The sequence below is a fragment of the Sycon ciliatum genome, chromosome 7, assembly GCF_964019385.1.
Source record: "Sycon ciliatum chromosome 7, ocSycCili1.1, whole genome shotgun sequence".
NCBI classification, from domain to species: Eukaryota; Metazoa; Porifera; class Calcarea; order Leucosolenida; family Sycettidae; genus Sycon; species Sycon ciliatum.
The window spans coordinates 34,907,955-34,935,308 of NC_088649.1; the positions used below are offsets into that span (position 1 = coordinate 34,907,955).

The 27,354-nt window shown below is 48.5% G+C and overlaps 1 protein-coding gene and 2 long non-coding RNA genes across 3 annotated transcripts in view; all 3 read right to left on the reverse strand.

Annotated features, from left to right (window-relative positions):
• LOC135821386 (uncharacterized) overlaps window positions 1-11,145 on the reverse strand; it is a 76,246-nt gene extending 65,101 nt beyond the window's left edge. The window contains exon 1 of the mRNA XM_065334457.1: window positions 6,827-11,145. Within this exon, the coding sequence (XP_065190529.1) occupies window positions 7,777-10,920 (3,144 nt within the window). The 5' untranslated portion in view covers window positions 10,921-11,145 and the 3' untranslated portion in view covers window positions 6,827-7,776. The remainder of the gene's footprint in view (window positions 1-6,826) is intronic.
• LOC135821396 (uncharacterized) overlaps window positions 1-27,354 on the reverse strand; it is a 71,621-nt gene that overhangs the window by 24,213 nt on the left and 20,054 nt on the right. The window contains exon 16 of the long non-coding RNA XR_010554339.1: window positions 26,792-26,913. This is a non-coding gene — a long non-coding RNA (uncharacterized LOC135821396). The remainder of the gene's footprint in view (window positions 1-26,791; window positions 26,914-27,354) is intronic.
• Window positions 16,374-24,818, reverse strand: LOC135821399 (uncharacterized). The gene is made up of 2 exons (XR_010554342.1): window positions 23,723-24,818; window positions 16,374-17,099 (listed from the first exon to the last, which is right to left on the reverse strand). It is a non-coding gene; the product is annotated as an uncharacterized LOC135821399 (long non-coding RNA).

A 27,354-nucleotide genomic window follows, 5' to 3' on the forward strand; every position in this document is an offset into this window, starting at 1 on the left:
AACAACAACAACAACAACAACAACAACAACAACAACAACAACAACAACAACAACAACAACAACAACAACAACAACAACAACAACAACAGGAGCGGCAACAGCAGCAGCAGCAGGACCAGAAACAGCAGCAATAACAACAGCAACAGCAATAGTAGCAACAGTAGCTATAGTTGCAGATAAGAACAATGTGCAGTCATTTCCCCAGGACAATTATCCAATTCGACCTGTTTTGATTATCAGTTTGAGCACATCTAAATAGGGAAAGAAGATAGGGGCAAGATAATGTAGTTAACAATAAGATTATATTTTTCTACAAGCTGTACCTTTCTGCATTGCAGCAATATCATCCAGGTATGTGTACGTCATCAGAAACCTCACTGATCTGCATACATCTGATTCCTGTTACCCAGGACCAGAGATGAAGCAGAGGAATAGTACAGCTACTGACAACACCATGAGTCATGATCTCTATCACAGCAGCATCACACTGTCAGCAACTCTACCAGCAACTGGAACAGAGGTATAAAGAGGCAAGTAGTGGAAACAACAGCAACAGCAACAACAGCAGCCGCAGCAGCAGCAGAAACCAGCACGACCAGCACAGCCAACACCAGCAACAGCAGTAGTCACAGCGCCGAGATCAGCAGCAGCAGCAGCAATAACAGCAGAGAGACAACGACACAACAGTCAGGATAAGCAGAGCCACCATTCCTTGCTGTCACGAGAAGGAGAGTTTGGAGAGAATGACATGGAGAGAAGGAATGAATGAGTATGTAAAGTGAAAACAAAATGTCCCATTCAACCCTGTGTATATCTGGACATGCAAATATACACATAGAGGCTTACGTACACTGTAGACAAGAGTGGTGATCTAGATATGCAGTGGTTAAAACTTTGATAACTCACTTTGTAATGTATAGACAACACAGGTAGGAGTATGAGAGTTGTTTGTAACGAGGAGAAGTTGAAGTCAAACTATTATTCTATGTACAATTCTCCCATTATTAAAATTCCATGTAAATATGGGTGCCGTGTGATGGGGGGGGGGGGGGGGGGAGCAGGGGTTGTGGGTGCTAACAGAACAGGGGTGACAGTTAATTAAAAAAGTACCTTTCATTTCTGAATCATTCCGGCGTCCGTCCATCAGCCAACAGATCACTTTGCATATGGAGACCATGACAGAACAACCCGCTGCAATATGAGCAACCACGCCGCCACTGCGGATAATCCCTCTGAGACAGCAACAGCATCAGCAACAACAACATTAGCGAAAGCAACAGCACAGCAACAGTACAGGTCTTGCCAGCACAGCAACAGTGCAGGTCTTGCCAGCACAGCAACAGTAGAGGTCTTGCCAGCATAGCAACAGTAGAGGTCTTGCCAGCACATCAATAGCTGCAGTTGCACTACCACCAGTATAGAAACACTTGCACAAGCAGTATCACCAGCAGTAAACGTCACATTCAGAAATGACAGTACATGGCCAGCCGTCTTCAAGTTCCCACCAAAACTACCACAGTGTGGTCATGTGACCAGGGATTATTTTCAAACCAGATCCGTGGTATACTAGTTTAAACCCACCCATATATGGAAACAGGAGACAGGCAAGGGAAAGTAGCTGACAAAAAGAAATCCTTAGACACAACCTGTACCTTACTAAGATGCAGCTCTGCCATCCAGATTTCTGCCCATCATCTGAGTACTCGCTGACACACACGTAACGGATCAATGTTCAGCACAGCTGACCATGGAGGAAGCAGCAGTAACAGTATAGACACTGGCAACGCTATCTGCAATAGACACTATGACAGCACATGAACACACACGCACACACACACACACACACCTCAGACCTCAGACATGCCCATCGCGGAAGCGATGATAGGGAACAGCTATGTTAGACATAGCAACTTGTGCTGGGATTACACTATTCAACAGCTTGCAAGGCTGATGAATTTACCGGCACTATTTTTAGCCTGGTATCCGCCACACAGCTGTTTGCAGCGACTTGTTCTGCCAAGGAATCCCTATTTTTCATTTTTTTTCACACTCACACACATACAGCAGGAGACGTCACTGCTGCAGCAACATCAACACAGCCACAGAAACAGCAGAAATAGCAGCAGTAGCAGTAGAGGTAGGAGGCAGAAATAGCAGCAGCAACAGCAACAGCAACAGGAGCAGCAGCAACAGCAGCACCAGCAGCAGCAACAACAGCGAGAGCAACAACAGCAGAAGCAGAAGCAGTGACAACAACAGCAGCAATAAAAGCAATAGCAGCGACAGCAGCAGCAACAACAGCGAGAGCAACAACACCAGAAGCAGAAGCAGCAAGAACAGCGACAGCACAACAGCAGCAACAGCAAAGGCAGCTAAAAAAGCACCAGCAGCAACAGTAGCAGCAGCAACAACAGCAGAAGCAGCAACAACACCAGCAGTAAAAACAGCGACAGAAACAGCAGCAGCAACAAAACCAGCAGCAACAACAGCAAAAGCGACAGCAGCAGCAGCAACAGCAGAAGCAGAAGCAGCAACAACAGCAGCAGCAAAAACAGCGACAGAAACAGCAGCAGCAACAACAGCAGCAGCAACAACAGCAAAAGCAGCAGCAGCAACAGCGAGAGCAACAACAGCAGAAGCAGCAACAGCAGCAACAAAAACAAGAGTAACACACACCTGTTCTGTCCTGTCCTATCGAGCCACTGCCACAAGGGTCACGTGGGCCTGGAGGAGCAACGGAGAGAGAAGAGGAGAACGCAGTCCCACGGCGTCCAGGACACAACAAGAGGTCACCAGGATTCAGGTCACCTAGGACTGTTACCCCAAGACTGAGGTATGGCCGGGGGAGAACCTGAGCAGCGGTGTCTATTCCTACCCTGGATAGAACGCAAGCAGCGGGTGCAGGACGCACAGTGCGCGCCACAACACGGCTCCACTGCGGCTGCGGCTGGAGACTGAGCCATACATTTGTGCCGGGCAAGGCCAACACACACACACACACACACACACACACACACACGAGCAACAGAAGCAACAGCAGCAAAAGCAATCGCAGCAACAGCAAGAGTAGCACACACACACACAAGCAGCAGCAGTAGCACAGAAAGCACAGCACAGAAAGACAATGAAGTCAGAAGATAGAACACCACCAGTAGCAATATCAACGGTTTAATAATACTTCAGCGATTGCCCACTCGTATACATATTATAAGAAGCTGTATAAGCACAGTTGATGATACTCTTTGACATACCTTGTAGTAGTCACATTCATCTGCTACACAGCTACAGAAATAACAGGACGACCGCTCTGCTGTTGATACGATAACACAAACATATCTGTAGCAGTGCAACGGGAAAATTCAGAAAGAAAAACACAAACAAAAAGCAGCAACATTCAGTTGCATAAATAGCATCACCAGCAGCAGTAACAACAGCACAAGCAGCACCATCACCAGCAGCAACAGTACCAGCAATACCACACAGCAGTAGCAATAGTTGCGGGACCATCGCCATCACCAGCAACAGCACCATCACTAGTAAGAAAAATGACCGTATGATGGAGTCGCACAAGGATGCAATCAATCACTTCCCTGACAGAAAGCCAGGGAGGGGCGCATGGAAGAGACGGTGCGCTCTGGCGGGATTTTACGGTATATACCGGTATGGTGTGTGTTGTGAAATCCTAGCCGGTACAAATTTCATGACCCTACAGTGCTATAAACACATAATACATTTCTGACTTGTTACTATGGTAAAATTAGAATTCTGCAAACACACCGATATTCGCGTCAATAAATTTTCGCCATTTCTTAGAACCAGGGAGATTACAATGGAAAATGTTCGCAAATCAATGTGGCCACTTTCACACACTCACTGTTAAAATTAGGGGTCAAACGGGTGTACCGGGTACCCGGGTACCCGCCCGTTAATCTCAGGTACCGTTAGTAAAAGGGTACCCGTTTGTAAAAAAAAAAAGGTGATCCTATCGTATTCCAAGACTCAAAATAGGAGTGCGGATACTCTTTTTCCTTTTTCCTGTGCATTCCCGCTTTCGACTTTATCAGGCAGGAGCAGGCTGAAAGACAGACTTGACAGTTGTTCTCTCCACTCTAGTGCAAGTAAAAATCCTCGTACTGGAGGTTTTTGATTGTGATGTGAGAAAATGCAAGACTTGAAACTCGTTCGAGGTGGCAGCTGAGTAACTAGAAAGTTACGATGGTTCTCCGACATCGAACCTGCCACAGTACTTGATGAACTTGATGAACTAGTGTCACCAGGCTGAGTGACCAGTCGGAGTGTCACAAACGGTGATGTCCGTAGGTGGTAGCTACATGGTTGTAGTTTGTTCCTTCAATCGACGAGCTGAAAAGTAGTTCGAAATATTGCATACAAGATTACGGATTTGTGAAGATTCATTTCACGAGTTCAACAAGCTACAGTAGCACTAGCAGCTAGCTGGGCAGCAGCACATCAGCTGTGTCAGGCACCCCAGCTAGCTATGGGCGCGAACATCTTCTGAATGCAACGAGTACCAGTTCTCTGCGAACATAGCAAATAGGATTGCGCGAGATCACGGAAGTTTTGCTAAACCACTCTGTCCTTGCACGGCTTGAATCACATCGATCTGCAGTTGATTTGCGTACATGTATCAAAATACATGTAGCTTGTAGGACCATCTACATAAACGATTATAAGTTACTGCCTGTGAAGTTATGTACTTGGGCAAATGCACGGATGACATTCATTTGGAACCTTCATTGCCATAATAATATTATGATACACGAATCAATTGCGAATCATAATGTAGTATCAAAATACAACCTGAGAATATACAAATTAAAATCATGATTTGTGTGAGAAATGCGCAAAAAAATAATATGGCTGCTAAAGGGTACCCGTTAACCCGCCCGTTAAGAAAATTACCCGTTCGTTAGTTAAAGGTACACCCGTTTGACCCCTAGTTAAAATTTGACTTCTCTCTGGTTAATCAATATTCACATTAGGGCTGGGTTCCACTGCGGCTCCGCGGCTCGGCTGCTCCGCGGCACTTGGCTACATGCAGCGGAGCAGCGCGGTTCCACTGACACTCGTCAGCCGCGGTACCGCGAATGATGAGCTCCACGGTTAATTTGCTCCACGGTTATTGATGATGTTTTACCTGCCTGCGACATAAAAAAAACCTCGTGTTCTGGCCTGCGCAACGAAATAAAATTTGAATTATAAAATTCTTGCGTACAAAACAATGCAACGTAAGGGAAACAGGTCGAGCCGCCACCGCGGCTCGCAGTTTTTGATCAAGAATCGTAGTGAAAGGTCGCTGCTAGCAGCGGCCTCGCTGCTCCAGCTCGAACCGCGGTTACTATGGTAATGATGAGGTTTCAAGCCGCGGACGATGAGCAGCGGAGCCGCAGTGGAACCTGGCCCTTAGTCTCTTGTCGTGAAAATAGCAAACAATAATGTGTGGTGAATATTGTACAGTTACCAGTAGTAACAAATAGCAGATTATTAACAATAGAAAGTCTACTTACTCACTTCACTACAGTCTTCTGGCAGATATACTTGCATTAGAGCGTTCGGCACACAACTTCCACCATCTTTGCCCTCCAATCCTGTGATTTTCCCCGGCAGACGAATGCTACTGAATGCCACTCAGCTCTGCTTCATGACCGCGGAGGAATAACATAGAACAGCCAGTACGTTGAGATCTCTGAAAATCTTTCACCGAAATAAAACACAGAGAAACATACAAGAAAACAAACCAGGTAATGAGTAACAGAAACACAAAATAAAATTTTAATAAATTATATCTTGTAAGAACACAATAACTGTATTGCAACACACAACCCAGAAAACACCATACAAACTTACTGTAAGGAGAAACAAGTAATGAAGTCTTGGTGTGGTAAACACTGCACACTTGATATTAGCAAGCATGAAACAGCGCAGTACTGCAAAGCACAGCACAGCGCAGCACAGCCCAGCGCAGCACAGCCCAGCACAGTGCAGCCCAGCACAGTGCAGCACAGCACAGCATAGCGCAGCCCAGCACAGTGCAGCACAGCGCAGCGCAGCACAGCACAGCGCAGCGCAGCACAGCGCAGCGCAGCACAGCGCAGCACAGCGCAGCGCAGCAGAGCAAAGCGCAGTGCCATGTGCAACAGCATACATAATACAAAGAACAACACAGTGCAGCAAAACATTACTTATGACTAGTCCACACTAGACCGATTTTAGGCCGCTATGGAGTTGTACGGAAATCTGCAAAGATCGGCGCGAGTGCTGAAGACGTTGCCGTACAAGTTTCAGACATACCTGAGACGAGTTTCTTGTTGTGTGCGCTTTCGGCTAGGTACTGGTCGATAACAAAGTAGGCCAAGTATTATTAGTGCTTGCATGTAGTGGATCGAACGGGCCTCCAACCAATCACTGATGGCTTTTCACCATGACAGCAGAGAGCCTGGTTACAGACGGTGAGCTGGCTGCACTGGATCTCTACTACAGATGTCAGCCTTTTCACAACTCTGACCCTGCACTGGATGTAGCTTGTGTCAAAACATGTATTTTTTCAATGCCTGGTGTCTTCAAAGCCAGGGTCTAGCTCGGCTGTGTATCACGTGTACGTATACGTGTGTGAGCTGACAGGCCTTCAACTAGTACAAGCAAAATTGCTCACCGTTGCGTGTGAACAGCTAGTCCGACTCATCCGACACAGTCAACCGTTTCATGTCGGAATCGGTGATGGAGCATGGACCATAAAATCGGCCTAGTGTGAACCAGTCATAAATATACAACTCTGCAACTGTAATGCAACACACAACAATCTAACCTCTTTTCACTCTCCAGTCACGTGACTGCTGGTCATGATCAACGTCAGTGCGTAACATCCGTACCACCAGTTTCTGCTCCAATGTCCAATTTACTCTCTGAACTGAGAACATATCTTAACATAATTATTATTATTGTACTGAAACTAAAAAGAATTCTGGCATGCTATGATGTCATAGTCATGTGATAATGGAGTCTGGTGATGTCATAGTCAAGCTACAACAAAGCCGTGGCCCGTGTGCGAGGAATCGCCGAGGATGATGAAGTGATACCATAGATATTATGACATCATAGGCATGTGATGGCATAGGCATAATATGCCATAGTCAAGTGATGGAACAGAAATGTAAAAACTGCCACAAAAATGTGAAATGGTGAGAGAGTGTTCTTAAAAATAAAGTATTTCATCACATGATCACATGTTCATCTTATGAATACAACGTGCTGAATCACCATCGTGGCTCCCGGACAGACAAGCCACTAACTTATACTGAACGAGCAGGCTTCCGCACAGCAGGTGTGTGTGGCAAGTGTTTCCACCAACAGACACAACTGGAGTGTTATATATCGTCCTGTCCCACTCTCCCTCTCTTCCTCAACTTCCCTGATCAGTACCATGTACAGTAGTAACCATTCCAGCAGTGGTTCAACATGACATCACATGACCACCAGCAGTGGTTCAACATGACATCACATGACCACCAGCAGTGGTTCAACATGACATCACATGACCACCAGCAGTGGTTCAACATGACATCACATGACCACCAGCAGTGGTTCAACATGACATCACATGACCACCAGCAGTGGTTCAACATGACATCACATGACCAGTGTATTATAGTAATAATGTTCATCTCTGTGTCTAATGTTTACATGTCTGACAAGCGATAGCATTCCTTCCACTGCGCATATACACGTTATCTTCACTGTTGGTTATGCCCAACAATGTCATTGCGAATCAATCCGCAGTTGACCTGCTCTCTCGCCTGCAACAAAGTCAAGTAATCTCCATAGCTGATCATTCACTAACTCTCGCTTTGGTACTGAAAGGAACAAGAGGTTTTGACATTCATATACAGCTGATGCAAACTGCCTACTGCCCTCGTCATTCTCCGCTTGAAAGTCATTCCTTTCCAGACCAACAAGTACGAGATCAGGACAAGAAGACACAATTTCAGCGAGTACCGGAAGTGACTGTGATGTAAGGCCTGTTTCTGAGAGCGCCAGTGTCTTCAGTGATTTACACTGCTTCAGACATGGTGCAATGCTGCACAGAAACATGTCAGAAAGATCATTGTTGCTCAAGTCAAGCTGTGAAAGGTACTGCGAGTGCACACGAAGAACGTGTTTGACAACCCCAGTGCTGTGTGGCGTGAGCATCGCATGCACCAAGTACATGGTACTAAATGGCCGTCCTGTCAGCAGTCCAGAAAGCAGAACAAGACCATCATCACCGATCGGGAAGTAAAACCGGGGATATGTAAGAGACTTACAGTAAGCCAGCACGGTGATAGCTATGAGAACATTAGTTTTGATATCCTGACAGGACACACTACCTATGTGCAGGTACACCAGGTCATGACATGTGATCACTGCGGGTACCAGCTGAGCATAGCCAGATGATGTCAGCTGCAAATCCTCTAAGGAAAGTTCTTGAAGAGCTGTGTGGTTTTCACAGATAACACTATGGATACATGCCACAGAACAGTCAGTCAGTGCATTGTTTGGGAGAGAGAACTCAGCCAGCCCATGACAATGAGTTAGACCAGTAGTGAGTTGCTCAAAACCATCATCAGTAATCTGACAGTTTGCCAGATCCACACGACTAACAGACCTACTGTGATTCCTCAGTACAGACGAAAGAAGATGACAGTCAGCAGGCGAGATAGCCACGTTCCGGAAATCAAAGCCATAATGTTCGAAGGCTAGTTCTAGACTAGGTGAAGGAGACTGACTACAGCTGGTCATGTTGTCTGTGTCTGCACTGGGCTGTGCATACACACGACAAGCCAGTAACAACAATTGGCGGCGAACTGGAGTAAAGTGTTCACGCATCACGTCAGCTGGCGAAAACGACACCCGTGGTGGAACAGTCATGACAGAATGTACAGAACTGTCCATCGCAGCTGAAGAAAGACGTTCTGCAGCCTGTGAGTCTTCCGTGCGTTCCGATGCAAAATACTGGTGGAGACAGTTGGATGCATGCAGGTTGATAAACTTCAAGGCAGTGCACAGTATTCTCATACTGGCACGGGGGACTTTGCGACGCCACAGCTGCAAAAGAGCATGAACTACGTCGTACAAAGACGACGAGAAAGAGTGAGGAAGAACTTCTTCAATGGCCTGTGCCACACTCACATTGTCTGGCAGTAGATCTTTAAGAAGACACCTTGCTAAACTCTGCACTGCTGCCTCATCAAGATGCTCACATAGCAACTCTACCACCTCAAGAAGATCATCTTCGGAGCAGCGAAGAAACTTTTTCACATCGCAACATGATGTCAGCTTGTTCACATCCTCTTCATCAGGGATACGCTGTGTGAGAATGGATGCAATCAACGACTCTCTGCTGACCGCTGTCAGTTGTGATGCAAGAAGACACCAAAATGTGCTCAAGTGACCCGTCAGAGCTCCTACTTGCCTCACCAAATATTCTACATCACTGGCATCAGGATTAGTGGATGCCATGTAAAGAGAAGCAAGACATTCTTGCACTGAAAGATGGCTGAATTGCCATTGAGTGATGGACGGGTATGACAGTGACTCACAAGCCACAAGAACACCAAGTGATCGACTTTCTCTAGAAACCTGCTCTGCATCTAGATCAGAATCACTGAACACTACTTTCTTTTTCATTAACGATACAAAAGCAAAATGACCCAACTCAAGAATTTGCTCCTGCAGGAAGCGTGGCACAGACACCCAGTCTGGATACGCACTCTCAGTGTTCTGTCGAATCATACTCAGTATCAACGACATGAAGATACCAAACAGTGATGAAGGTACAGAGCCACAACTACGAAACACATCACACGTCGACTGTGTGAAGTAAGGTGTTTGCATAATAGCTGAGAGGCTGGGATCAGCATCCACCTTCTCTAGTAGCCTGCTAGCCTCTGTGCATGGGAGAGCATTGTTCACATACTCGCGAACATTGCCTTTGGTGAAACCCAGTACTTCAACCCGCCTATCAAATGGACATGAAACAGACAGTTTCATCACTTCTGCAGAATGGCGTGACGTGAGAAGCAGTCGAATGCCTTTCAACTCCTCACCACGAATAATGCCACGCACAAAATCACTGCAGTCACCAAGCACAGTTTCATCCAACCCATCCAGAATCACACACACATGTTTCAGATTGGCATGAACAAAGGAAGCAATTTCTTTTTGCTCCTCCACATCTACAATTCCATAGCGCTCTAGCTGTAACAGATCAACAACATTTCTGGCATGTCGAACACTTGCATCACGCAATGCTAACGCACTCACAATGTCAAACTCGTGCCACATTAAACCTCTTGCCCAGTCCAGCGGACCTTTCAACACGAAGATGGTCGTTTTGCCAGCGCCAGCACATGCAACAGCCAATACACGAACTGATTCGTCTTCATCAATGTCTTCCCCGTCAAAGTCAAACATATTGGCCAGTTGCACGTGCTGCACTTTGTCCGCAACCCGCGAGAAGACATGGCTCAACTTCTGCACATCGCTTTGCGAACCGAAGAATGTTTGTTCATTCAGTGATGCCAGGTCTTCACGAGGTATGACAACGACATTCACAAACATCTTATCTAGCGCTCGTCTGTTCGGTTTAGCGCACATACCCTTGCCCAACAGTACCTTAGCACCAACGTAGCGTTTCTTCAGCATCTCTGCAAACCTGACAACTGCATCGGGTAGCGACGACCTCCTTGGACTTGATTGTGTTGGTGATGATGTGGCCATGAGCGGACCTGCGACAGGGTAGTCGACACTAGCCGACGCAGCATGATGAACCTGGACATGATCACTGGTAGACGTCGGAGAACGACTACTCATATTGCGAAATCTGGCCTGTGCCAGATTTTTGGAACTGCTAATCGGGTACATGATACTCTCAATCGTGTGTGTCAGCAGATTAGGACTACGCAGCCGTTCTCTCTCACCGAGCAGTGCTGTCCACTTATCTAGTTTACACGACACGACCCCTAGCCCGACAAACCAACACAGTTTGTGGGCTAGGGTTGGATAAATGTTTCTGGTTGCCACAAAAACTCAGACCTACACCGATTCTATCAATATAGACTACGTCTATATCGATCGAAGATCGTGCACTAGTGAGGAAAGGTAACGACTGTTTTCTAGGCTTTTTTTTACCGCCCGGACTAGCGTTCCGTTCTTGCAGCTCAGATTTTGTGGTTTTCATACTGTATCACCCTGATCACGGTATGACTGACTGTACAGTCATGTACAGTCTACTTGGCTAATAACGACTGCGGATATAACGACAATTCGCGAATAACGACAGAATTTCTATGCCCAGAGCAAAGTCCCATCCAACTGCACTGTAATACATAATGAGACTTCGGGTATAACGACACTTTGTGAATAACGACACTTTTCTTATGCCCCACCGAGTGTCGTAGCGAAGTTGACTGTACATGAACTTATCGCACCCCACGTGAGTGTTTCCATGGTTTGAGCCAATCAGCGGCCTTACTGAGCGTGCAATATTCCCCAGTACACCGCCAGCCAATGTGGATGCACTGCAGTGCGATATTGCACCCCGGCGAGTGAGCGTGCAAATAACCTATATTTGCACGCTCACTTCGAAGCGAGCGTGCAAATATAGGTTATTTGCACGCTCGCTTCGAAGTGAGCGTGCAGATATAGGTTATTTGCACGCTCACTCGCCGGAGTGCAATATCGCACTGCAGTGCATCCACATAGTCATTGGCTGGCGGTGTACGAGTACTGGGAATATTGCGAGTCGCTCCGCCAGGCCAGGGAGTCGCTGCTGACTTGCTGCAGCACACCAAAATAATTGGTCGAGGACGCTGTCGATGTCGCGGAAGCGAATGTGGACCCGGCTTGCGTCCGCCAAGTCAACTACTTCACAAGCTCCGTGAGAGTCAAGACAGCGGACGCCCAAGTATTGGAGAAGACTGTCGACAGCCGATTTGAGAAACTGTCCGACGCCGCCATCGAACAGCCTCGTTTCTGAGCAGAAAAACAAAAACACAGAGCAGGCAACTGACAAATGGCTCCGCTTATTCGACGAGTAGTAAAGACACAGGGCGTCGCTGTGACCTGAGTACGGTTACGGCAAGCGACCTAGCTTACATTCTGCGACATGCATACGTCGAATTGCGTCCGAAGAAAGCTGGAGTGAAGTTCTACTCTGCATCAAGCTTGCTCGGTTTCCGTTCCGCAATACATCGCAAGCTAGTCGAGTTGAAGCGGCCCATGAACGTCCACAGTGACCCAGCGTTCAAGGACGCAAACATTGCATTGAAGGCCTTCCTCATGATTCATGAAGCCAAAGAAAGCGGGAGAAATCAAAGCGGTGGAGCACAAACACCCCATCAACGACGACGACATGAGCAAGCTGTCCCGCTACTTACAGGATCTCCCGTGATGGACAGCAGCTACTCGAAAGAAGTGTTCCTCTAAAAATGAACGCGACTGGTTGTGCTGTGTTGTATGACTGTGAATGATAGCAGGGTTGCATGCAGCATGCTAGGGGTAGCAGACTGTGTCAAGTGTGTGGTGACAGACTGTGTGGTGGCAGGGGTGCGATAAATGTATTACTGCACTCGGACGCGTGCAATACCGGCGTCGATATCTGCACTTACGGCTTCGCCGTTCGTGCAGATATCGGCCGGTATTGCACTGGTCCTTGTGCAGTAATACATACATAATAATGAGCACTCAGCTAGCAGTGGTCAGGCCAAGGTCAGGAGTCGTATTCGTAAACATGGTAAAAGGCGACGACTCTCTAGTCCTAGGCTACATTCAGTACAGGCTAATGATTGTACAGCCCCCAGACCTGGCGCAGGGTCAGGCTGGTGCCTGGCCCTGGTGGCTTGTGAACGATTATGATTGTGCCGTGGACCACTGAGTCACTGACTGTGACATGTACATGATTATGTACTACTACTAGTACATGATGTACAGGGTCATCATTACAGTCATTAGTTTTACTTTTAGGGCGCGTTCGTCAAAATTTTATAAAGAGATTAAAAAAAGTGTGCGAGAACGGTTTCTATCATTTTTCTCTAAAAAAATTAATTTTTTTTAGAGTTTTTCAGTGGAATTGTCATGGCGATGATGACGTCCGATCAGATCGACCATCTCCACGTACGTACTACGTCACAGTCTACGTGACGTAGCTATTCCAAACTCTTCGAAACTAATCCACCTTCCCATCGGATGAGTTTCGAGGAGTTTCGAGGAGCTTCGTTTTTCTGAAGAGGCCAATATAAGGCCACCTCTTCAGAAAACCGTAACTCCTTGAAAAGTCAAAGAGTGACAATTCGAACGCGCCCTTAGTGTGATTGTATTGTTGATCTACTAATAATAATAATAGTATCAGCCCCAGAAAAACGAACCATGTGTTTTGCCTGAACTGCTGAAGTCTTCATGGCACCGAGGACACTTTGCCGACAGACAACACCAGCAACTGTACCTGTAACTTGCCTCAGACAGATGATTGGGCAGAAATCAAATTTCCACCAGTTGTAATCTTCGAGGTGCTGACTGCTGAGTCGAATGGTCTTGGTCCGAGGAAGCTGAGACGCTCCCTTCCTCTTTTATTGCCATTACCGACCATTCACCTAATGACAATTCACTGAAAAACACTTCACCGCAAGACAAGTCACATAATGGACAACCCACCGACTGGACACTTTACCGAAAGACACTTCACAGAAAGGCATTTGACAGAATGGCGATACATGTATCACGGACAAGACAGCTCACCGAAATTCCACTGTAATGACTGGTTTGTAGTCACGCTATTAAACTAACTTTACCTCTCAGGTTTATCTTTGCTAGCTTGCTTGCTTGCCTGTATTGCTCAGGGAATAATTATAATTATGCTGGTTTGTATTTGTGGGTCCCCATGGTGCTTGGGCCACGCGTACTCATCCGGCGAATATGTTTGAATAATAACTTACTTCACAGGCTCTCAGTTTGGCAGCGTTGAAAATCTTGCGCTGACGTACTGGCGCTGGTTGTACGTAACGTCGTTATTTGGCTTAACCCACCTTTCAGTGCGAAATTCCACACTGATATCCACACTCAGGAATTCCACACTGATATCTATGAATGGAGTTGTCATTGTGTGCAGATTGTCAAATTTCATTGTCTTTTTATTTAAAAAAATTGTTTGTTTTGTTTTGCTTTTTCTTTAGTTGTTGTGTCAGGCCAGTGATATCATGGTCTGTGATTACCCGTATAAGAGGCATACCGGTATTCAAAAAGTACTTCAAAAAGAAGTATATCTATGCGATATCAGTGCACGTCGATGCGTTCTTCCTTCCACTGGTATACGCACTTTTGCCCAACAACACGCCAGCGATATACATGTATGAGTCAATGACAAGATATAATTCATTTTAAATGCGGCCAGTGAGCTAAAGCACGACACTCCGTGACGAATTGGTGTCGGCTGGCACCCGATCCACCGCGTCCAATATTGTTCACTTTATGGTCCCATTAAAATTAAATCTTTCTTTTGTATACTACTAGCACACATGTAGTAACCATGTCAACAATTATTATATTTTACATTCTCTCATGCATGTTTATACATTCTTATTTGGGTAAAGTCATACCGTACATCCCCCCCCCCCCCCCAACACACACGCACAGGTGTACACACACACACACACACACACACACAGGCGCGCACACACACACATACACGTGTACACACACACACACACACACACACACTACATACTTTTTTATTATGCATGTGGCATGTCAAAAGCAGTGACATCATACATACATGTAGACGGGTCCTATGCAGTACAACTAGCGTGCCCAGTATGTAAAACAAGGAGAAAAATGACAAGTGCATGCAACTGAGTGCTGTCCGGACACACCCAGCAGGTCAAGGACCTCATTTGCTTGTACAACTCATTGATACTAGCTTCTGCAGGCGCTAGCCAGCCACATGCCGGATACGACGAAGCATTTTGTACACATTTTAACCAGTTTGTACACAAAGTCATGCACCGGTATGCAGATCACGAGGTCCGGTTATGTTGTATGCATAACATATGCTGCACATCGGTAACCAGCGATTTTCTTCCGGATGGCGAGGGATCCGGATAAACGAGGACCGGATAAACGAGGTCTGACTGTACTACTATTACTACTATAGCATGACTGCCCCATAGGGCCACGTGACTCCCTTGTGACAGGGAGCCAGAGTCAGGGTAAGAGAGTCAATGCTGGCGAGTCACATGCCGGGTGAGATCTCGTGGTTGTGGACACACACACACACACACACACACACACACACACGCAAGCACGATCCTGCAAGCATGCCCACGTATGTACACACACTCACATGTACACACACCCACACACACACACACACACACACACACACACACACACTATTACTACTACTACTACTATTGACAGCTGCCAGAAATGGCCACGCCGCTCCCCAAAGGGAGGTACTGTCAGAGAGGTTAGGGGGGAGGAAGGCAATGCTCCAAGTGGCGTTCCAGATCTTGCCGCCTCCGGAACCGTCGGTTGTGGCAAACTTGGCAGTGAAACTTGAATTGTTGGCGTTCAGCCACAGTAGGGCGCTTTGGACAGGTTCCACAACGGTGACGCTTGAGACCCGCAGCCGATTTAAATGAACGCTGACAGTTGGTGCAAGTTACACCAGGAACAACAAGAGGAGCAGGGGCAGGGGCCGGCGGCTGGTCGACATCGCCTAGCCGACACTTATGCACCGCAAAGCCTCCTCTGCTACGTAGCCATCGGTTGCATGTTGGACACTGTACTGATCCAGGCTGCTCCGATACCGGGAGCTGACGGATTGCTGAACACTTGTGCCGGACCATGTCGGAACTACGGCGGAACAGACGGTTGCAGGTTGGGCACTCGATGCTCTTCGGGGCGGGTTCCTTGTCCTCACCTGCTGCTGTCACCACTCCACGCCACTCTCCACGATCGCTTGCCAACTCAAACCAGTTACGCACTCCAGCCACGGATAGGTCCGTGTGATTGGTGTCCTTCCAGCGACGACGAGGACACACACACACACACACACACACACACACACAACACCGCACATCGGTGTCTAAAGCTTGATTCACATGAAGTCTTCATTTCGTGTACGGGAAACGCGTCGCAGCATCGCGAAAACATTGACTTGAGCTCAACGTCTTGGGTAATTGCGCGATGATTTTCCAGTACGCGAAATGAGGTCTGAATCAGCTTTAACAGCACAGAGGTCACGTGACCAGCATGACGCTACACTGTCCACTGAACAATGCAGTGTGCCAGTACACAAACCAGTCTACAGTGTGGAGATATTGAACTACACAAGTACTCGAGTACCGTACTCAGTTTAATGATAATAATATACATTCATGAATTGGAGAACAGCATCCAGTTTTACTATCACTAGTATCAGCTATATGTGGCAAGAGAAGCAGTCAAACACATCATAGGTAATAACATATCACCTGAGTTATGGGAAACAGTAGGAAGAAAACGGGTGCAGAATGGAGTGAAAAATAATAATTTTTGTAGTCCATTACATGGACAGCAGCAAAAACGAGGCCAGTAGTTATAATAGTGCAACATGGATACGCAGACGAGTATTTGTGTATGAATGTGATCAGGAACAAACACACACATCAAGTACCGGTAAACCATGGTCTTTTCATTTCTCTAGTGAAATTGAAGTAGTCACCAGCAGTTATTACCGCAAGAAAATACCATGAAAACTTGCCTAGCCTAGCGGTGTGTAACATTTAAAATACACAATGATTCGTGTGGTTGGGGAAGGATATAGGGGGAGGGGTGATAAGGGGGAGGGGTGATAAGGGGGAGGGGTGATAAGGAGGAGGGGACGGGTGGTGGGAGGGAGTACAACGTTACTTCACTAACAAGGAAGGTTGCAGTTCCAAGATCAAAATAAAGCAATTGAGAAGAGAACAATTTTGATGAAATGGATATGTTCCATCTTCATTCACCTTGTGTACTGTCTGAACAGATAGACATGTACAATGTACATCTTCACAATCCTCTGCATTCTGCATTCAACACAATCATACAGAAGACACCAAAACAATGACATCATCGTATTACATCATCACCGACCAAGTGACTTGATACACGAAATCATGATTACATAGCAGGAACTACCACCATCAGTTTGTATGCTTGTTTTTAAAGGATAACAGCATTGGCAGGTTACAAAGAACAAACATTAATTTCTGCATTTCCTGGATCTCAGCAAGAAGGGCATACCGATGTATACATGATGATTTGACTGTGCATGGATGGATAGCAGTACTTGAAAGATAGCAACGGTCTCAGCACCGGTCTCAGCTACTACACTTCCTGTTCTCTGGTACCCGACAGTAGAGGGGTTGCGCACAACGAAAATTCGTAAGACCATGCCCGTCCGGGTTCAAGAAACGAAAGTTGCCGCGAAAATTCGTCCAAACGTGACCGAAAGAGACCAGATCTACGAAACTATTTTTCGTCATATGGAGTAAGTAAAAAAGTAAATTATCGTGTCCGTTCCCGAATGGAACTCATGACGGCCGCTAACACCCGGTAAACCCAAGCGCTGCAACCCACAGTCAAATGGGAACTTGTGACCAGGCACAAAGGGGTGCATGGATGCAGCTAATGGCGTTTCTCGTCACTTGTACCAGTGGTTGTGAGACTTATCCACTCACCCCCACCGTCCTATGCAGTACATTGTACATACTACTCCCTGTCTTCACTCTCTTCGTACCCGCAGCGCTAGCATCGACCCAATACGAAAAAGTCCATACGTTGTGCGCAACCTCAAGGCTAACGAATACCGTACTCCTTTAATTGTTTCCTTATACAATTCTGTTACGGGGTGTGTGTGTGGGGGGGGGGGGGTGGGGGGTGGGGGGTACTTGGACCCGTTTGAAAACAGAACACGGGATCAGTTGTAAACCGGTTGGGAGTATTGCACATGACATGTGGAGTACTGCAGGCACATGCAGTTACGTGGGCAGAGTGTCCAGTGTACATTGTCTATACATATACAGCTGGGAGTAGTACAGTGTTGCTAATGTGTGTACAGTGTTGCTAATGTGTGTACAGTGTTGCTAATGTGTGTACAGTGTTGCTAATGTGTGTACAGTGTTGCTAATGTGTGTACAGTGTTGCTAATGTGTGTACAGTGTTGCTAATGTGTGTACAGTGTTGCTAATGTGTGTACAGTGTTGCTAATGTGTGTACAGTGTTGCTAATGTGTGTACAGTGTTGCTTATGTGTGTACAGTGTTGCTAATGTGTGTACAGTGTTGCTAATGTGTGTACAGTGTTGCTAATGTGTGTACAGTGTTGCTAATGTGTGTACAGATGAGTTTTACGTAGTTCAGTAGGGGTAGGTTGCACTTTTTGAAGCTCCCGTAAATCTTTCTTGGTAGAGCCCAGCCGGCATCAGGCCGGACTGGAGGTAGTTTCCGTAGGGTAGCAGTAAGTGTTTTTAGTAGTGCTCGTAGAAATTGGTGACCTCCGCCATGCCTGGGGCCACCACGAGAACAAACACTCGCGCGACTGCCCTGAGTGATGAAGAGCTGAGGCTGATGGCGTCGTTGCCGGGCATTGAGGTATCTGTAGTAGAAATCCTGAAAACATTGGCCGCATTTGTCTCGGAATCGGCTGATCGGGAGACGCGCCTAAACAAACGGGTTGACGAGCTGTCAAGGCAGCTCAAAGATGTGAATGAAGAGTTAGTGTCTCTCCGAGAATCCGCCATTGCCTTGCGAAAAGCTACCCCAAGGCCAGTTCAAACACAGCAGGGTACGGGTGCGGATCAACCTTCGCGTAGGCGTACCAAAGCAGGCAGTGCGGGTACAGGTACTCGAAAGCATGACACCACGATGTCCCGTAGCGTCCCCAGCAACATTTCCCGTAGCGGTGACGAGTGTGAAGAGGATGGCAGCGTCCCCTGCAACATCTCCCTTAGCAGTGACGAGTGTGAAGGGGATGGCGACCAAGATGCCATCCCCACCAAGTCCCAGACAGATGTGACGGAATCCAAGCCAATCTTCCATGTTATTGAGGATGACTCATGGAAGCTTGTTTCCTCAGAACGACCCAAAAACAAGCGTGCTGTGGTGTATGTGGGCAATATCGCCACAGATAGCACTGAGAGCCACTTCAGGCAATTTATCAAAACCAGGAGTGAGTTCCTGGGCGCCTCCATTCCTGTCCACACCTGCAGTGTATGGCTGTCAGAAAGTGGGCGTGCTTCCGCAAGAGTGACCATCGATGCCACTTCACTCTCCACAGTGACAGCGCCCAACTTCTGGCCAAGGCCCGTATACTGCAGGCCATGGAGGTTCTTAGAAACCAGCTCTGAGGGCAGCACCAGCAGTCGCAGCCACAGCAGCAGAAACAGCACCTCTGCCAGTGTTCTGACTAAACAGCAACAGCAACAACAGCAGCCGGGTTCAACGTCCTCCTCCTCCCCGCCGCCACCACCACCGCCGCCACCACCACCGGCAGACTTCATCTCCACTCCACTACACAGTGGCCAAAAACGGAGAAACTCCCACCTCTCCCCACCAGAGGCTGGAGACCTGAAGAGATCAAACGGATCTGCGCCACAACATGACCAGCATGATGAGCAGCCACCCCAGCAGGATGCCCAGTCCTCTCATGCCCAATGATGGATTCCAGACCTCTGCGACTGCTAGTGACTAATGCATTCAGCCTGAGCAACAAGATAGGTGCCCTGCAGCATGCAATCCTGCAGTATAATGTAGACGTGGCAATAGTAACAGAAACGAAGCTCTGCTCAGATAATTCCTCCCATGAGTTGACCATCCCAGGATACTCACCCCCTATAAGGAAGGATCGAGATGCCCATGGTGGCGGTGTGGCAGTGTGGGCTAGGAGTGAACTATCCATTACCCACCACGACGATATAGATTGCCGTGATCACGAGCTCTTATGGATTTCCCTGGCAATGCACTCCGGAACAAAGACTGTTCTGGGTGCGCTCTACCGGCCTGGCTCTTGTGCAGAGACAGACACCAGCCTGATGGACTACCTAGACAACACTTTGGATGATGTCCGCCGTCTTGGCAGCAATGTGATAATTGCAGGGGACTTCAACGTGCATAATTCAGCCTGGCTACAGAGTAGCAAGACTACCCGAGCCGGTGAATGCCTGGAGGAAGTCTGCGCAGCACATCATCTTGTCCAGCATGTCACCCAGCCAACCCGCGGCAACAATACTCTCGATCTTATCATCTCCGATTTCCCACACCCCGTATGCACCACAGCCTATGCACCACTTGGACGATCTGATCATGCCGTTATCATTGCCGAGTTTCTCCAACAGCATCCACGACGCGAAGATCCTGCTGTTCGACAGGTTTGGAAATACGCCCTTGCTGACTGGCACCGCCTGAGAGCCTACCTCCGCAACATAGACTGGCCCGCCAAGATCCATGGGTGTGCGGAGCAGTCCTGTCAGCGCGTAACTGATGTCATCATGCATGGAATGAAACAGTTCATACCATCCAAAGAGCTTGTGGTGCACCAATCCAACCCTGTATGGTGGACACCGGACTGTTCTAACGCCAATCATGCCAAGGAGAGGGCATGGAAGCTGTGGCGACGCAATCCCCGCAACGATAACCACAAGGTCCAGTACATCACAACTGTTAACCACGAAGTGGAAGCGTGTCATGCAGCGCGATTAGCACATCAACGTAGAATTCGCAACAAGCTTACTGCAGGTTCCCTCCGGGACAAAGAGTGGTGGTCAACCATCAAGAGCGCAGCAGGCAAGGGACGTTGCTCTGACATCCCCCTGCTGACCAACCATGCAGGACAAGAGTTCCACTCTTCTCGTGAGAAAGCCGAGTGCTTTGCAGCGCATTTTGCGAACAAGTGTAGCCTTGGCAATAACGACCTCTGTGCTGCTGACCTGCCTGACCTGCAACGACCTGCCTATGCCACGCTAAAGCACATTCACTTCCGCGCAGCAACGGTCAAACGGCACTTGGCGAACTTGGCTGTATCAAAAGCAACTGGACCGGATGGCATCTCTGCTCGTGTGCTCAAGATGTGCTCATCTGAACTTGCAGACCCACTGGCAAAGCTCTTCGCCCTCTGCTTCTCAGCCGGTGTGCAACCTGGGGCATGGAAACTTGCCCATGTAGTCCCAGTTCACAAACGGTCCTCCAGATCTTTGGCATCTAACTACCGACCAATATCACTGCTAACGATCATGTCGAAAGTCATGGAGGGCATTGTAAACACGCAACTGGTTAACTACCTAGAGAAGCATGAGGTGTTGCCAAACAGCCAGTTTGGATTCCGACGTGGTAGAGGAACCGCAGATATCTTAACGGCTCTCCAACATGAATGGGTCCACACCATAAGTACTGGCGGTTGTGTCCAGGTCCTCGCCGTGGATATTGCCGGTGCGTTTGACCGGGTATCGCACACAGGAGTGCTGTACAAAGCAAAGCAGGCCGGCGTCGACGGACGCCTGCTTGTATGGCTACAGGACTACCTCACCAACCGAAACATCCGCGTTGTGGTTGGAGGTCAGACGTCAAATGCTCAACCCATCCAGGCTGGTGTCCCCCAAGGCAGCATCCTAGGACCCAGCCTCTTCCTTCTATACACCTGTGACATTGAACAATGTTTAACTCCAGGAACGCAGCTGAGCAGCTTTGCAGACGACACCACACTCTACAGCTTAGTACAGCCAACTGACGATCTCCAACAGTCCACCGCCTCCCTCCAAGGGTCCCTCAACAGTCTTGAGGAGTGGGGCCGCAAGTGGCGTGTCTGTTTTGAGCCAGCCAAGACACAGCGCATGACTCTACATCGCAAGCACGTTCCCCCCTGCACTCCACCAGTCACCTTTGGAGGTGAAGCACTCCAGGAGACAGATACCCTGAAGCTACTGGGAGTCATGCTCGACCCTACTCTCTCCTACAGAGCGCACACTCGCAGTGTTGCACTGCGCGCCTCCCAAAGGCTGGGTTTCCTACGAAAGGCAGCACCCATCCTGGACGACCATGGTCGAGTGACGGTCTACAAGGGATTCGTGCGACCCCTACTTGAATATGCCCCACTGGCCTGGTCGAGCGCAGCCGCAACTAACATGGCCCAGCTGGACAAGGTTCAGCAACGTGCCCTGCATTTCCTGGGACCTGGAACCATCCTCCAAAGTCTTCAGCTTCGTCGGATGGTGGCAGCCCTGTCATACTTGTTCAAGCTGCACTACATTCCAGGGCCTCCCCAGGTAAAGGCCATGCTGCCACCAACCAAGCCCCCTGCCGTAGCTAGCATGTGCACACGGCAAAAACGTCAGACGCACCATGCCTTTCAGCTGAAGTGGACACCCCCTCGCACAGCCCCTGACTACCTCCTGCGATCCTTCCCCTTCTTCGCCATCACACCCTGGAACAACCTGCCTGCGGACCTCCTGCTTCACGAGCCTCATTCAAGACGCCTCCAAACCTTCAAGGTCAACGTATGTAAGGATCTAATCCGAAAGAGATGGCTGTGGTCCACACAGTATCTGTGACGATGATATTGAGATTTGAGACCCATTTAGTATTTACCTCTCTACTACTACTTGCTTGTTATGATTATTGTTCTCTTTCTTCATTTTCCCTCCTGGTTTAGTCATTACACGTATTTATAATTATTATTTGGTGCAATACTAGCCCCCTTTCTCGCACCAAATTATTATTTTTGCTACCTGACCATGCACCCCCCCCCTTTTTTTCGATGCCAGGTTGCAACGCTAACGCCGAGACCCCTGGTCGGTCGAGTTGCTCCCTGTACATCGGCACGTCGTCCCTACATCCCCTGTGTCTTGTCTTGTGTTTGTCTCCACATGTCTCTTTGTAGGGCTGTGTTCCCAATAAAAAAACAAAAACAAAAAAACAAAAAAAAAACAGTGTTGCTAATGTGTGTACAGTGTTGCTAATGTGTGTACAGTGTTGCTAATGTGTGTACAGTGTTGCTAATGTGTGTACAGTGTTGCTAATGTGTGTACAGTGTTGCTAATGTGTGTACAGTGTTGCTAATGTGTGTACAGTATTGCTAATGTGTGTATAGTGTTGCTAATGTTTGTACAGTGTTGCTAATGTGTGTACAGTGTTGCTAATGTGTGTACAGTGTTGCTAATGTGTGTACAGTGTTGCTAATGTGTGTACAGTGTTGCTAATGTGTGTACAGTACTGCTAATAGAGTGACTCTAGTTCGCGCCTTGCATCACACCGCAGCTCAGTGTTCACAGGTCTGTGACTGCACAACAGCAGGCGTGTACTTGAGTGAAGTGACTGGATTTCATTCAGCACTACTCTACATAAGCCGTATAAGCCGGGGTTCAAACCATGCTTCTATTCAAGTTATGCTTCTATTGAAAACATGCAGTTCTACATGTGAACATCATCAATGTACAGTGTACAGCATACATTGGCACACATGTAGTCAGCTAGTACATGTGATTACGTTCAAATCAGGATTCTGTGCCATGACTGAGCTTTGGAAAATCAGCTTCTATTCCAGTCATGACACTTCTATACAGGTCATGCCTTTCTACGTGGCACTTCAGTATATTGTGCTGGTAGTGGTTGACAAGAGCAGTTCTGTATAGACATACACACATCCTCAGAAAACCTTACCTTCTAGTAATGAACAGTAGCCAGTAATGTTCAGGTCTCCTACACCAGCAACCTGATCATCCACAGCACAGGTAACCATAACAACAGCACCTGAAGAAACATGAGCCATGGCACGCACAGCAACAGCCGCAGAACCAGCAGCAACAACAACAAAGGCAGCGATAACAGCCGCAGAAACAGCAGCAACAACAACAAAGGCAGCAATAACAGCCGCAGAACCAGCAGCAACAACAACAAAGGCAGCGATAACAGTCGCAGAACCAGCAGCAACAACAACAAAGGCAGCGATAACAGCCGCAGAAACAGCAGCTGCAGCAACAACAACAGGAGAAAGAAGTCACCGAGCTAGCAACAGCATCAACAGCAATAACAGCCACAGCAACATCAGGTGCAACAGCAACAGCATTGTGCAGGCGGATAAGCAGAGTTGCAGGTGAAGGCACACACACACACACACACACACACACACACACACACACACACACACACACACACACACACACACACACACACACACACTACTACTACTACTACTACTACTACTACTAGCAGCATGACTGCCCAGAGGGGCAAGTGTCACCCCAATGGAAAGGGGACCAGAAAACGGGACACGGATCACAAGCAGGACCGCGAATGTCTGGCTAGGTCCTGCTGCCGGCGGAAATTGCGTTTACAACGTGGGCAGCTGAGGGGCAGAGCTGCTCTCTCAGCAGCAGATGGTCTCGCACCACGATTGCAGTTGTGACGCTTGAACCCGGCCGCAGAACGGAAACACACACACACACACACACACACACACACACACACACACACACACACACACACACCTAGGTGTACACACAGTGCTGTATGAAGGAGTGGTCTAAACATTCATAGTTCAACACTCCAGGTCATGATGCATGGACAACACACGGAGTAAAACATATGAGAGAGTGAGATGAGTAGAAGGGAAATTTGGAAATAAAGTCATTCCAATGTGCACCATACTGACTACAAAGTCTACAATACAATTACACTGGATCTTTGACTCCTGCCGGGGATGGGGGAGAGAGAGGAGTGGCAGAGAGAGGGGGAGAGAGGGGAGTGGGGGAGAGAGGGGATGGGGGCGAGAGGGGAGTGGGGGAGAGAGGGGATGGGGGAGGGGGGAGAGAGGGGAGTGGGGGAGAGAGGGGATGGGAGACGGAGGGGAGTGGGGGAGGGGGGGGAGTGGGGGAGGGGGAGAGGGGATTGGGGGAGGGGGGGAGTGGGGGAGGGGGGAGTGGGGGAGGGGGGAGAGAGGGGAGTGGGGAGTGGGGGAGGGGGAGTGGAGGGGAGAGAGGGGATGGGGGAGAGAGGGGATGGGGGAGAGAGAGGGGGAGAGAGGGGAGAGAGGGGATGGGGGAGAGAGGGGGAGTGGAGGGGAGAGAGGGGATGGGGGAGAGAGGGGGAGTGGAGGGGAGAGAGGGGATGGGGGAGAGAGGGGGAGTGGGGAAGAGAGGGGGAGTGGGGGAGAGAGGGGGAGTGGAGGGGAGAGAGGGGAGTGGAGGGGAGAGAGGGGAGTGGGGGAGAAAGGGGAGTGGAGGGGAGTGGGGGGGGGGGGGCTAAGAGATGTGTCAGGAAATAAAATTACAAACAAACTGTACCTTTCCAATATGAACCATCCAGTCTTCTGTTCAGTCACCCAAACAAATCATTTCCACAACTAGAAGATGTCCTGCAATACCATGGCAGAAGTACCTACAGCAGTAGCAGCAAACACAGCAATGTGTCGAGAAATCACCTCTGAACCATAAACAACAGCAAATCTAGTAGCAACAACAGCAGCAACAATAGCTGCAACAATAGCTTATTGGCGATGGTACCATCGTGAGAATATAGAATTCAAATAGCTGCAACAACAGCAAGACCAATAGCACCAACAGCAGAAACAACAGCAAGAGCAAAAGCAGCAGCAACAGCGACAACAGCAACAGAAACAGCAACAACAACAGCAACAGCAACAGCAGCAGCAGCAACAGCAGCAACAACAGTAGCAGCTGCAAGAGCAGCAACAACAACAGCAGCAACAGCAGCAACGGAAACAGCAGAAACAGCAGGAATAACAACAACAGCGGCAGCCGCAGCAGCAGCGGAAACAACAGCAGTAGTAGCAACAGCAGAAGCAGCAGCAACAGCAACCGTAGCAACAGCAGACACAGCGACCACAGCAGCAACGATAGGAACAGCAATAGCAGACACAGCAGCAATACCAACAGCAGCAATAGCAGCAACATCAGCAACAAAAGCAGTAGCAGCAACAACAGCAAAAACAGCAGTAACGGTAGCAACAGCAATAGCAGACACAAGAGCAGTACCAACAGCAGGAATAGCAGCGACAGCAGCAACAACAGCAGCAATAGCAGCAGCAACAGCAGCAACAACAGCAGCAATAGCAGCAGCAGCAACAGCAGCAGCAGCAGTAGGAGCAACAGCAGAAGCAACAGCAGGAGCAAAAGCAGCAGCAGCAGCAGCAGTAGTAGTAGTAACAGCAGCTGTTCCATGCCCAATTCTCCTATTATACAATGCTATTCCATGCAAATATGGGTGCTGTGTGATTGGGGGGGGGGGGGGGGGGGGGGGGTGCTAACATTGCAGGGGTTGGGGGTACTAACAGTGCAGGGGTTGGGGGTACTAATAGTGCAGGGGTTGGGGGTACTAACAGTGCAGGGGTTGGGGGTACTAGCAGTGCAGGGGTTGGGGGTGCTAACAGTGCAGGGGTTGGGGGTGCTAACAGTGCAGGGGTTGGGGGTACGAACAGTGCAGGGGTTGGGGTACTAACAGTGCAGGGGTTGGGGTACTAACAGTGCAGGGGTTGGGGTGCAAACAGTGCAGGGGTTGGGGGTGCTAACAGGGCAGGGGTTGGAGGTACTAACAGTGCAGGGGTTGGGGGTACTAACAGTCCAGGGGTTGGGGGTACTAACAGTACAGGGGTTGGGGGTACTAACAGTGCAGGGGTTGGGGGTACTAACCGTGCAGGGGTTGGGGGTGCTAACAGGGCAGGGGTTGGGGGTGCTGACAGTGCAGGGGTGCTAGTTAATTAAAAACGTATACCTTTCATTTCTGAACCATCCCGGCATCCGTCCATCAGCCAACAGATCACTTTGCATATGGAGACCTTGGCAGAACAACCCGCTGCAATAAGAGCAACCACGCCGCCACTGCGGAAAATACCCCTGAAACAGCAACAGCAGCAGCAACAACAACATTAGCGAAAACAACAGCACAGCAACAGTACAGGTCTTGCCAGCACAGCAACAGTAGAGGTCTTGCCAGCACAGCAACAGTAGAGGTCTTGCCAGCACAGCAACAGTAGAGGTCTTGCCAGCACAGCAGCTACAATCGTTTCCAGCACATCAATAGCTGCAGTAGCACTACCACCAGTATAGAAACAGTTGCAGTTGCAGTATCACCACTGTCCAGCAGTAAACGTCACATTCAGAAATGACAGTACATGACCAGCCGTCTTCAAGTTCTCACCAAAACTACCACAGTGTGGTCATGTGACCGGGGATTATTTTCAAACCAGATCCGTGCTATACTAGTTTAAACCCACCCATATATGGAAACAGGAGACGGGCAAGGGAAAGTAGCTGACAAAAAGAAATCCTTAGACA